The 13,292-nt window shown below is 50.0% G+C and overlaps 1 protein-coding gene across 2 annotated transcripts; it reads left to right on the top strand.

The window, feature by feature from the left end:
• The first annotated feature begins 875 nt into the window (after positions 1-875).
• On the top strand, positions 876-13,153 carry LOC311631283 (dehydrogenase/reductase SDR family member 4). Of its 2 annotated transcripts, XM_084901239.1 has the most exons (8): positions 876-1,116; positions 2,406-2,583; positions 7,673-7,774; positions 9,901-9,971; positions 10,064-10,115; positions 10,343-10,477; positions 10,871-10,926; positions 12,614-13,153. In XM_084901239.1, the coding sequence occupies exons 1-8, from the start codon at positions 986-988 to the stop codon at positions 12,726-12,728; spliced, it is 840 nt and encodes a 279-aa protein (XP_084757365.1). In that variant the 5' UTR covers positions 876-985; the 3' UTR covers positions 12,729-13,153. The 2 variants fall into 2 exon arrangements, with proteins under 2 accessions (XP_084757365.1, XP_084757366.1); XM_084901240.1 differs by lacking the exons at positions 10,064-10,115; positions 10,343-10,477; positions 10,871-10,926 and having other exon boundaries at positions 944-1,116.
• The last annotated feature ends 139 nt before the right edge of the window (positions 13,154-13,292 follow it).

Consider the following 13,292-nt stretch of genomic DNA (forward strand, 5'->3'; position numbering starts at 1 on the left):
TCATTTCAGTCCACTTGGCAGAAGTGGAGGCTGAAGTCTTGGACACAATTTATAGTAGAGAAGACTTTATTCATCATCTACTCCCGCATTCTGAGTTTACAGATGAAGAGTCTGGCCTGTGGCAGCAATAATAATTACTTTATGGTAGCAATAATTACTATGTTTAGTAGTTTACAGTTTATAAAGTGCTTTTACATATTTATTGGAGGCTAGGACCTAGGGACTTGCTGGTTGTGGAGAAGAGAATCCTCCAGAGTTCTCTGTATTCCCACTGGTTGGGGGCCCCTCTAGCCTCCTTGCTGCCATTAGGCCCTGTATAATGGGGAAGTCCCCTAGTGGTAAAGGGTATCAGAGTCCTGTCCCTGAACACTGGTTATCACACTGATCAGAGCCTGCCCTACAGGCTTGTCAAGATGGAGGTGACCTTGAGCTAGAATGAAGGGCAGTGTCAGGCCTGGCCCAGCTGTCCCCATTATGTCTCTCTCCCAGGCGCCTCCACCCTCACCTGAGACCCTCATGTAGTGCACACAGGCCTCATCTCTATGGGCAATGGCAAAACAATTGCCCCATTTTGGGCTTTCATATATTTAGACCTAGACTTTTTCAGAGAAGGTCCATTCTGAAGTTCTGGGAAGCAAAAGCAACCAACTCAAAGCTCCACCCCTTACCCCCCGAAAAATGGGGCAAGCAGATGTGGAAGGGGGGGGTGCGAGGGCTCCAGCGGTGGGGTGGGCCCTTCAGGAAATCTGGACGCACAGCACTGTCCCACACCCGCCAGAACAGAGCAGGGGGCTGCGGGGCGCGGCGGCCATGCGCCGGCAGGGGGCGCCCGCAACCACAGTCTGTTCCCCGCACGAAGCGCGCCGGCGCAGAGCGGGAGGGGCGGTCCAGTCCGAGGGCGGCGGAGCGGACCGCGTGGGGAGGAGGCCCGCCCCTCGCACCGCCCCGCAAGGGGGGGCGGGACCTTGCACAACAGGTCGGCGCCATGCATAAGGCGGGGTTGCTGTTGGGCGGCTGTGTCCGGTCCTGGAAGTCGGTGCGGATGGCCAGCTCCAAGGTGGCGCGCCGGGACCTGCTTGCGAATAAGGTGGCCCTGGTAACGGCCTCCACCGATGGGTGAGTGCCTGGCCCGGAGGCTTTGAGGCCACCCGGTATCTGGAAACAGGCGATGACTCCCCTCCTGTCCTCCCGGGTCGCGTCCTCAGCCTCACACGCGGCCCAGGAAGTCAGGAACCACGTGGTTGGCCTGAGACCTCCCAGTCTCCGCCGCCGCCGCCGCCGCCGCCTCCTCCTCTGCGCCATTGCGCCAGCTCAGTGCTGCCCCTGCAGCCCAGCGCCTCCAACCCACTGGCCCTGAGTCTAGGAAGACCAGATGCCAGAGGTTCAAGACAGCCCAGATTTTTAAAATACTATAAATGTATAGCCGAGACCGGTTTGGCTCAGTGGATAGAGCGTCGGCCTGCAGACTGAGGTCCCAGGTTCGATTCCGGTCAAGGGCATGTACCTTGGTTGCGGGCACATCCCCAGTAGGGGGTGTGCAAGAGGCAGCTGATCGGTGACTCTCATCGATGTTTCTAACTCTCTATCCTTCTCTATAAAAATCAATAAAATTTATTTAAATAATAATAAATTATATATTGTATATAGTGTGTGTGTGTGTGTGTGTGTATATATATATATATATATATATATACACACACACTATCCCACTGCCTCCATGGACTATGGAAGTGTTCCAGACACCCTATTTGAGCACCTCGACAAGTCTCCCAGAACCGCGCCCCTTACCTAGGCTGGACACCAGACACATGTACTATTCACATTTTTGTTTGGCTGAGTACATTTTGGCCTCCATTGCACAGCCTATCTCTGCACCCACCACTCTTGTCTATACTGCTTCTCACTACAGGACTTTGCTAGACACCAACTCTGCACAAATCCAAAATACAATATACTGGAAACACCAATAGCTAACAATTGCAAAATGTATAACCTTCACTCTCAGGAGACCAAAATAAAATTTTAAAAATTACATTTTTGACCAGAGACCCATCCTTTCATATGCACCACAAAACATAACTAACCATAGAATTTTGAGATGATGCAGACTAATAAGGTCGGTATTTGGGGGCAGGGCTCTTCCAATCATGGAAGTGGCTGCTGCTGCACCTTTAGCTCATTTCTTTCCCCTCAGTGACTACAGAGGATGAGGCCTGTACCCCACGGTGGAGGGGCCTGTGGAAGGTGATGTCACTTCTGGGAACCTAGTCTTAGGCCAAAACCATAAGAAAACTAAAGTAAACGAGTGTCCAAAAGGAAAGCTAGAATTCAAACCAGGGCAGTCTGACTCCGGAGCCCTCCTCCCAGTGCTCGCCTTGACCGTCCATCTCTCTCTCTGCCCACAGGATCGGCTTGGCCATCGCTAGGCGGCTGGCCCAGGATGGGGCCCACGTGGTGGTCAGCAGCCGGAAGCAGCAGAACGTGGACCGGGCAGTGGCGGCGCTGCAGGGGGAGGGGCTGAGCGTGACGGGCACCGTGTGCCACGTGGGGAAGGCTGAGGACCGGGAGCGGCTGGTGACCACGGTGAGCAGCAAGGATATGGGCACACAGCCAGGAGGTGGCAGAAGGGAACCAGCCTCAGCCTCCTTACCGGCTTTCCTGGACCACATGGGTGTGATCCAAGCCAGCACTAGTAACTAAAACAAAGCAGTGTGTTCTGCACACCCACACCAGTCCACCAGCACACTTTTATTGTGTGCCTTTCTGTTGTGTCTCTAAGAATCATCCATCATCCCAGTCAGAGAATCAAAAACCACTGTAATGCTTCAGCCCTGCAGCAGCCCTTGGGGGCACCAAAAAGAAAAACAAAACAAAAATACAAAAAAAACAGCTGGTCCAGGTTCTCCAGTAGCCTGCAATCTAATTGGGCAGGTAAAAAGGTTAGATACAACCACAAAATAGATGTCCCCGCCCTGTGAGCAAATCAATCAGCCGTCAATCCCCAGTTCCTCAGCGTAGAGACAGTCCCTGGAAACCTGCAGGAGGAAGCCCACCATGTTTCAGCCACCTACTGTGTGCCCTCCACTTTGTTCAGGGGTGTTACACAGGTCATCTCTAACCCTGACAGCAACCCAAACAAGGCACAGACTATTCTCCTTGTTTACACTCCGCTCAGAAAGGAGGGGCTATATCCCAAAGTCCAACAGCCAGTAAGAAAGGAGCTGAGGGTCATCCAAACCTGCCAAGCTGCCTGCAGACTGCCGGGCATTTCCCCATTGTCCTCAGGTCAGGCCTCGTGTGCCCACTTGGACTTTACTCTCAAACGCAGGTCTAAGCCAGTGTCAGAGTTCGTACTTGGCAAGTACGCTCTATCCACTGAGCTAAACCGGTTTCGGCTGAAATTTTGAGAGCCAAATTTTTTAAACTTCTAACACCACTTCTTCAAAATAGACTCACCCAGGCCGTGGTATTTTGTGGGAGGGCCACACTCAAGGGGCTAAAGAGCCGGATGTGGCTAAGCCGCAGTTTGCCAACCACTGTACTAACCAAATGACAGAAATTACTTGGGTAATATTAGAAGAGTGGGATGTTGGTGGCATAAGGTTATTCCATTTTGAAAGAACTGTTTGGGAATGCCCATGTGAGCATTGGAGCCAGGCTTATGTGCCTCGGTTGAGCATGGTCCCATGCACCAAAAGGCCGCCAGTTCCATTCCCAGTCAGAGCACATGCCAGGGTTATGGACATGCAGGAGGCAGCCAGTCAGTGTTTCATCAATGTTTCTATCTCTCCCTCTCCCTTCCTCTCTCTCAAAAAAAAACAAACAATCAAAACATATCTAATAAAAGGGTAATATGCAAATTAACCACCACTCCATCACAAAGATGCTTGCGCCCAGTCCTCTCAGCCCCTCGGAGTCCTCCAGTCCCAGGGGCTGGAGGGGGCAGCCTGGCAGAATGCTTGCTTCGTCGCCATGGCAACAAGGCAAGCGTTCCACGCCTGGCCGTGGATGGGCCTCTGGGCTGCGGAGAGCCTCTGGACAGCGGGCACGGAGCGGCCAGGCCCCGCAGAGAGCTACTGGCGCACAGATTCATGGTCAGGGCTGCTAGTTTAAAGATATATACCTGTGTGTTTTTTAAACGTGGTTGGAGAAAGCCAAATGTAAGTTCAAGAAAGTGACCTCTTCTGGCATAGGCTGCCGGACAAAGCCGAGATTGGGACCTTGATCCTGACGCTGAAGGGAGCCACCTGGGATGCTGGGCCAATTAGTGACTAGCCATTCGAAAGTCTGTGGAAGCTTAATGTCAAAATCCTGCAGCCCGGGCCCAGTGGCGAAGCTTGAGCTAAACCTTGAGAACTAGGTGGGATGGACATGGAGTAGGACAGGATTCCAGATGACCCTGCAGAATGAGCAGGCAGCCCAGGAGGGACTGAAGGGAAGAGGAGAGCACCGTCAGCCCCACAACTAAGCACAGGGTCAGGAGTGCGGTGTCGTGGGCTGGTGGGAAGGAGGGGGCACCGGGGCCCCCACAGCCTCCCAACGGAGTTTCAACATACTTCTCCGAAATGAGAGGCCGTGGGAGGTTTTGAGCAAGCTGAAGATGTTATTAAAGAAAGAGAACTGGCACTGGTAGGAAGGATGCGCCGGAATAGAGGAGACTGAGCCAAGGAGATCCGTGAGGAAGCTGTTGCTGTCACTCCGGCCTGGAGCAGTGGTGGTGGCACCAAATGGGTGTGCCCAAGAGGCGTTGAGTGGAACCAGCCAAGACTTTTTTTTCTAACCCGGTGTCAAGAAATGGGAAACAGAAGAGAGGAGCAGAACGGCTCTCAGGGCAATGCCAGGGTGGAGAATAACAGGATACTTGTTAGCAATTGGAGCTGTGTGCTCCCAGCTGCCAGCTGTCACGCTGTGATGAGGAGAGCTGTGCTCTGAGGATAGTGACTACCCAGTAACCTCCTAACCTGCGCCGGGAAGCTTCTCAAAGGCGTGGTGAGTGGAAACCAGATCAGCCGCTGCTCCTCTTGATTATGTTTTTCTAAAAAATATACCGAACTGGCCGGCATGCTCAGTGGTTAGAGTGTCAGTCTTTACACCAAAGGGTCTCGGGCACATACCTGTATTACGGGCTTGCTCCCTGTCCCTGGTGAGGGCTCATGCGAGAGGCAACCAATGAATGTGTCTCTCTTCCATCAATGTTTCTCTCCCTCCCTCCCTTCCATTCTCTGAAAAAGCAATGGAAAAAACATCCTCGGGCCGAAACCGGTTTGGCTCAGTGGATAGAGTGTCAGTCTGCAGACTCAAGGGTCCCAGGTTCAATTCCAGTCAAGGGCATATACCTTGGTTGCGGGCACATTCCCAGTGGGGAGGTGTGCAGGAGGCAGCTGGTTGATGTTTCTCTCTCATCAATGTTTCTAGCTCTATCCCTGTCCCTTCCTCTCTAAAAAATTAATAAAATATATATTATATTAATTTTTTTGTGTATATATATATATATATATATATATACACACACACACACACACACACACACACACACATACACACACACTATATCCTCAGGATACAGCGCAAACAATGCCTAACTATTTTATGTAGTTGAGTGCACAATTTAGAGAAAGGCTTAGAAGACACCAGCTGGAAAGCCAGAATACCTTTCTCATTAATCTTCTATGGTCCTCTATCTCTGTTCAATCAAAACCCAGCCTCCTCCCCTGTCCATGCTGATAGGCCTAGACGGAGAGGGATGCCCAGCAGAAATAGAAAAGCGTTCCAGGTGATTCTGTGCAATCCACCACCACCTCCCCTCCCCCAAAGACACGCACAGCAGCAGCACGCACTGCCTAACGTATTCTGCTCTTTCTGAGTCACAAGTCCCTAGGCCAGGCTTACACAGACCGGGGCTCGGTGCCAGGACACTAAAGTGTAGAGAGCACAAGAAAGTATTAATACTGGTTTTAAAAGGTTATGTGTTTTACATTTTTGTGAAATTTACTTGTTGACAGCTCAGGCGTTCAAAACATCTGAGCTTAGCACCTAGTTAGCAAGAATAATTAGTTAAAACGGGAGCTAGCAGATGGTACATATTGTTAATAACACCCCTCCCTGCGCCAAATCCTGAAGCACAAAGTCAACGGAGGGCCCATTTAATGCCGCTTGCCCCAGGCATCAAAATAGCCAGGTCTGGCCCCGACTGGTGTGGCTTGGTTGGACCATCATCCTGTACATCTAAAGGTTACAGGCTCAATTCCCGATCAGGCCACATACCTAAGTTGCGGTTCAGTCCCCAGTCAGGGTATGATTTTCTCGCACATCAATGATTCTCTCTCTCTCTCTCCCTCCCTTCCTCTCTCCCTCCCTTCCTCCCTCCCTCTCTCCCTCTCTCCCTCCTTCCCTCTCCCTAAAAATAAAAAGCAGCCCTAGCCAGTTTTTCTCAATGGTGAGAGCATCAGCCCTTGAACCAAGGGGTCGAGGGTTTGATTCCCAGTCAAGGGCAAGTGCCTTGGTTCCTGGTTTACTTCCCACCCCCAGTCAGGGCACATGCAGGAGGCAACTGGTCATTGTGTCTCTCTCATCTCTCCTCTCCTCTCCTCTCCTCCTCTCTCCTCTCCTCTCCTCTCCTCTCCTCTCCTCTCCTCTCCCTCCCCCCAAATTGGAAAAAATACCCTCGTGTGAGGATTTAAAAAGCAACAGCAATAAAAGCATATCCTCGGATGAGGATAACAAAAAATTGCCAGTACTAGGCCAAGGCAAAGTCTGATTTCAGGGAGATATGTTGTTGGCAGATTCTGTTTGATCATTACTCCAGCACATTCCTGCTACCACATACTTACTATTTAGTAAGGAAGTGAGATGTTACTCTTGGTTTTCCCAGTTTCAATCTCAGCTCTGCCTTGAATCTGCCATGCCTGCAAGCCATTAAAGTGGGGTGTAGGGATGACACCAAGTACAGAACTGCTTTAATCCTAGACAGGTGTCCTCCCCCACCCCCACCCCATCAGACCGATTTCAATTCTGCCACCACTAACGAGCTTTGTGCCCTGAGAAAATCCCTCTGCCTCTCCCAAAGACCAAAATGAATAGGCCTCCTGTGCTTAGCTGACCCTCATATGTCATTCCTGACTTTTGGGTCTTGAGAAATTAACTTACCCGGACCTCAGAGTTATCACCTTCACCCTAAGGACATGAGGCTAACTGACCTACAGGCCCTTCCCAGTGGTAACTTTCTGAGTCCATTTAAACCAGTTCCTCTTTTCAGGGAGGTGTGGAAAGGCTGAGTTTGAGATAATGGTAACTCATATCAAAGAGAACTGGACAGTAAGCACTTGGAGAAATGGGGCTGGGATTCCATCTGAGAAGAAGAGGGTCTAGAAATAGATTTCGAGGTGACAGCGAGGCCATGAGAATAAAGCAGCACCCCAAAGAGAAGGTGTAATGAGCAAAGGGTCAGCGACAGCCTTAGAAGAAGTGGGGGCGGGAAGAAAAGATGTCAAGGAAGTGAGGCGACCTTACGTGTGTAGCAGCAGAGGTGAGGGTGGTTTTAGAGAAAAATGTTTCAAGAAACAGAGATGTCATTCTTACATCCTTTTGTTCCTGACAAGGAGTTCTCTGTCAGCATTAATCAGCGCCGTCCCCAACTGACCCGAAGCCCTGATTCCCGCCTTACTCCCTCCAGGCCGTGGAGCGTTACGGGGGCATCGACATCCTGGTCTCCAACGCTGCCGTCAACCCTTTCTTCGGAAACCTCATGGACGTCACCGAGGAGGTGTGGGACAAGGTGAGAGGGAATAACGCAGCCAGGGGCGGCCTCAGAGAACAGCACGCACTCTGTCTGCTTTTATACATCTGTCAGGTGCCACGTACTAGAACTTGTGAGCTTGGGATTTGCACGTGGAGCGCACCTGGGAAGGGCTGGTGGGGCGTGGCTTCCTCTCCCTGCCCATCACGGTCACTGCTGCTTCTCCCAGTCCTTCCATTCGCTCCTTCCCTACACCCCAGCCTTCACTGTGCCCTTATCCAGGTGTTCTTCCTGGTTTATTTCCAGCAGGCACGGCAGCTAATCTGCCAATAACTGATACATTTAAATTTGCACACCATCTGTCCTCTTGTTCAGCTGCCAAAAAGAGAGTATTTCGCGTGAGTTGGAAAACTTTAATAGCCGCTAGTTCCATAAAATACCAATTCTGGTGAAATGGCCCCCGTTGCTGCTTTACAACACGCAGCCTTTGGAAAAGACCTGCGGCTCTGTTCCTCTTCACTGCCACAAGTAAATTGGAGGTCCCGCTGTCCGAATTCAAGTGTGGGATTTTGGGTTTTCTGTGAATGTGTATCGTTACACTACATTTATAATATATTTCACTCACCTGCACTCTTTAATTGTAAAGCCTCAATTAAAATATCTGTCTTTGTTTATTAAGGTTAATATTCCCACATGGTGTGCAAATGCCAGGTTTTTATAGTTGCCCCTGATTTTTCTTTTCTTCTAATGTCATCCATATCTCAACACTGAAGTTTAAGAATCCAAAAATATTGTACTTTATCGGTGTTTCACAGACATAGAGACCAAAGTGCCGAATGTTCTCCAGTGAGTTGGTTCCTGATTGATATTCTTTAAAGTAGAAAAACATCTTTCATGAGCAGTCTGAATGGAGACCACAGGAAAATAATTTTACACCAAGTAATTTTTCTTTTTGGTTTGCATTTAAAAGAAATATCACAGTACATCAAATCTAAATGCCAGGGCTGATTCTTGATTAAACCTTGCATTTTTCAAATAAGGACACATGGGAGCACCGCCAGTGTTGCTCAGAGGTTGAGCATCAACCTGTGAACCAGGAGGTCACAGTTCGATTCCGTGGTCAGGGTACATGCCCAGGTTAGGGACTCTATCCCCAGTAGGGGGCGTGAGGAGGCAGCCAATTGATGATCTCATCATTGATGTTTCTACCTCTCCCTTTCCCTTCCTCTCTCTGAAATCAATAAAAACTTTTTTTTTTTTTTAAATAAAAGAACATAGGGGAGACAATTGGGAAATGTTATTATGGACAGCACATTAGGTAAAATCATTATTATCAGTGTTAAATTTCTTGGGTGTGAGACTATCCATAAGTATTAGTGTTAGAGCATTATGACACCTGCAACTTAACTTTCAGTGGTTCAGGAAAAAAACATAGGGAAAATGGGACAAAATGTGAACAATTGATGAGTCTAGGATAAAGATAACCATTGCACTTCTTTTTAAACTTTTCTGTACGATTGAAATTTTTCAAAATAAGAGTTTGCCAGGGGCCATGGGAGGGGACTATCTCAGCGCAGTGGCGATGCGTTTGTTTTAAATTGTGGGTGTGAGGTTTTGATTCCAGCCTATGTCCCAGCTTCCCCAAAGTGATCCCACTTCTCCTCATAAACCCACTTTCCAGCAAATGTTCCCCAGACAATCCATCCTGGAGGCCAGGAGCACCTAGTCCCTGAGCTCCGGAGCCAGAGTGCGGGAATGCTTATTGTCCCTGGGAAGCACAGCCCACTCCCTGGCAGATCCCCAGAAGCCAACCTAATCCCAGGCTCTCCCTGATGAGAAGAAACAGAGAAAATCCAGCTCAAATCCAACGTAGCCCTGAGAGTTATGTTCATTCTAGGCTGAATCATGCTTGGCTAGTTAGGAAACAAGTGAGCCAGGCTCCATGTTTTCTCACCCCAGCCTAATGTTCTTCCTCTCACTGAATGCACTGGTAAGACACTTCTTTCTCTCTGGACCTTGGTTTCGTCACTTGTAAGGACCCGAAATCATCTCTAAGATCTCCACCAGCCCCATCGGGCAGGTCTGAGAGAACCTATTATGGCTGCTCTTACCCTGTGCTCTCTAGCTCTCCGCTTATGCTGGTCACCTTCTTCTCTCGGTTTCAGATTCTGGGCATTAATGTGAAGGCCATGGCCCTGATGACAAAGGCGGTGGTGCCGGAGATGGAGAAACGAGGGTACGGAGGAGAGGGAGCAGGGGTGTGACGGGCCCCACGTGTCTGAGGGCGGGGGTCTCTGTGGGAAGAGGGTCATTCTCTTCTTTTTCCAGAGGCGGCTCCGTGGTGATTGTGGCCTCCATAGCAGCCTACACCCCTTTTCCTGTAAGAGCCCCTTTCTCTGCTACTCCCATCCCTTCCTCCATCTGGCACCTTCCAGTCACCCTAAGTCCCTTCCCATAAAACAGCTGCCCCGTCTCCACGAAACCCTAGCATTGGGGAGGGTTCCATTTTCTAACTGGGGCCCTCTATTCCAGGAGCTGCCCTGTTACCTACCGCCCTGTATGTCTTCCAATAAGAACCAAGAATGAACCCATGTTTCCTCTCCCCAGGGCCTGGGCCCTTACAATGTCAGTAAGACAGCCTTGCTGGGCCTCGGCAAGAACCTGGCCATAGAACTGGCCCAGAGTAACATAAGGGTGAACTGCCTGGCGCCCGGAATCATCAAGACTAACTTCAGCCAAGTGGTGAGGAGGGGCTGTCCTGCATCCTGCTGGGAAAGCTGGCTCGGGGGTCCTGAGCTCCCCATCACTGCTCCCCTCCCCAGCTTTCCTGTCGCCCCCCTCCGTGCCAGCCACCTGGCCAGCCCAGCCCCCTTCTTCCTCCAGGTGTTCGGTGGACACTGAGAAGTTCAGACTCTGCTCACACCGTTTCATGTCTCCTTAAGTGGGCGGGAAGGGGGAGAGCCAGTGAAATGCCTCTGAAAAGAATGAATCTGAAAAGAATGAAATGGAAGAGGGCAGTGGGGAGAGGCTGGGGGCTAGGCAGAAGTAGGAAGTGGCGATGTGCGGGTGGGCAGTTCCCCCTGCTTGTCCCCCTTTCTTCTTCTTTCACGTAAAGAGAGTCCCCTTTTCCTGCAGTTGTGGATGGACGAGGCAAGAGAGGAGAGCTTAAAAGAAATGCTACGGATCAAAAGGTGAGGTGTCCCAGAGAGAGAGAAGAGGGATAGAGATGGGAGATATGGCCCCTCACACAGCCCGCATCTCGCGTCTCCTGGTCCCACAGACAACAGGGCACGCTCTCCTCTGCCTCAAACCACACACTTCACAAGCTCGTGATCGCTGGTCACCGCAGTGAGGGCGGGGACAGGCGTCGGCTTCCATTGCCAAAAGCAAACCCAGATGAGTCCAGGCTTCCGCAGGGAAGGCTCTGGCTCCTCTCTCCAGCTGGCTGCTTGCCTCCACCTTGAGGCATCCCTCGCTACTAGGGACCAAACCAAATCATGCTTTTTTAGTTCTCTTTGAATGAAAGTCATGTGTGTTTTTAAAGTCATGTTGTCAAACATGGTTGATGATCCTACAACCCAAATAAAAGGACTGGAGAGCTTTTACTAAGTCCCCAAACTCCTCTTGCCTAAGAAAACTGGCCTGTTCCCCCAGGGGCTGGACGAACTGCTAGAGCACCTTCATCTGGCTCCCTGTCCTCCAGGTTCCCTGCCTCCCTCCAGCTTGTGGCTTCTGGGAACGCTTTGTCTTCAGCTTCTCCATCTTGTCCCTCAAGGACTACTTCCTCCTTAAGGAAGAAGATCCCCTCCAGTGCCCATCTGATGTCAGGCATGAGCTGCAGGCCAAGTTCACAGCTCACTAATAAGCCAAGGTGTTGTCTTCCTAGAGCCCCAGCGATTCACCGGCCCCGTGCTTCTCAATCACGGGTGCCTATTCCACTCAGCTAGGGAGCTTATGAAACTACAGATGGTCAGGCCCACTCCCAAGATTTTTTTTTTATTATTGATTTAAGAGAGAGGGAGAGAGAAAAAAAACTTCGATTTGTTCCACTTAGGTATGCTTTCATTGGCTGTTTCTTGTATGTGCCCTGACTGGGGATTTAACCCACAGCCTTGGTGTATTGGGTCAATGCTCTGGTCAATGCTCTAGTCAACTGAGCTACCCAGCCAGGGCCCAAAGATTCCTTCTTATTGGTCCAAGGCAGGTCCTGGTCATCTTTTGGGTGGGGGGAGGGGGGAAGAGGTGGAGGGGGAGGGAGAGAGGGGGGGGAGGGGGGAAGGGGAGAGGTGTTAAGCCTTCCTGATGATTGCAATACAGCTAGGTGAAGAATCGCTAATGTAGGTTTGAGATACGCACTCTGCCCCACCTCTAGAGAACTCTGGCAGTTACATTAAAATGTTCCCAACTAAGCAATCACTGATACACTGAGAATTAGCACATTCTCACAAAATGAACCTGACTCTAAGGGACAAAAATAGATTCCTGATTTTGTTATCTGTGAATTAAAGCCGTGCAAATGGAGTAATTTTAAACAAACCATTTACTATCTCACAGACTCCCTGACACTTGACTAGCAAATTATTTGAAGTATAAAATAGTTGCTCACAAGTTTATCTATAAAATTTTGGATTTTGGTGCCCTCGGTTTTCTGAAGAACAAAGTATCTCTATTATTTGACTATAACTTGTAGTGGTTTTTTCAGAGTACAGTATTTGTGCTCATACTAAACTATAACAGCTTATCATCATGATAACCCAATTTGATGGACATGTACACTGGTCCTGAAAAATCAACTGATACTTATTAAGTAAATTTCATTTTCTGGGGGGGCCTGGCCTGTTTGATTTTTACCCCTTCTTTGTCTTCCCTATACCCCAGGTTAGGCGTGCCGGAAGACTGTGCAGGCATTGTGTCTTTCCTGTGCTCTGAAGATGCCAGCTACATCACCGGGGAGACAGTGACAGTGGCTGGAGGAGCCCCCTCCCGCCTCTGAGTACCTGGAGAGAGTCTACCTGGGCAGAGACTGGGCTTCAACCCCCATCGGGGTCCAGCACTAATCTACCAGCCTTTACCACCTCTGCCTACCATACTGCTCACCTTCCCCCACCCCAAAAACCACTTATGCCCTATGGCAAGATCCAGCCTTCCCTGCCATCAGAGTTTGGTCTTATGAGGATTCCTGTTGTGGCTGTAGCCTTGGATAAAGACTTCCCCTGAGGACACAGGGTAGGTCTGCTGAGTAGGCTGAGTCTACCTTGGCTATATATATATATATATATATATATATATATATATATATATATATATCCCTGGCATGGGGAGATGGGAGAGAAGGACCTGGAGTTGAAGGAGGGGCCATGAAGGTTGGAAATTTGTAAATGAGGTGCCAATAAAATGCAGATGATCGTGTTGCTTTAACTCTATGTGTTCATTTGTTTAGTGTGGGGCGCACAGGTGTGGTAGCTGAGCAGAGAGCATAAGTCTGAGTGAACGGGATCTCTGGATCCCCTGACCTTCCTCCCTGGCTCAGGACCTGAGCATGTTGCTTGGGGTGGAG

Source organism: Pipistrellus hanaki (assembly GCF_964339955.1).
Source record: "Pipistrellus hanaki genome assembly, chromosome: 1".
NCBI classification, from domain to species: Eukaryota; Metazoa; Chordata; class Mammalia; order Chiroptera; family Vespertilionidae; genus Pipistrellus; species Pipistrellus hanaki.

Coding starts and splice junctions, on each gene's coding strand:
- LOC311631283 (XM_084901239.1), top strand. CDS start 986: ATGCATAAGGCGGGGTTGCTGTTGGGCGGCTGTGTCCGGTCCTGGAAG. Junction 7,775..9,900: donor CCGAGGAGGTGTGGGACAAG/GTGAGAGGGAAT, acceptor TCTCGGTTTCAG/ATTCTGGGCATTAATGTGAA. Junction 10,927..12,613: donor GAAATGCTACGGATCAAAAG/GTGAGGTGTCCC, acceptor CCTATACCCCAG/GTTAGGCGTGCCGGAAGACT.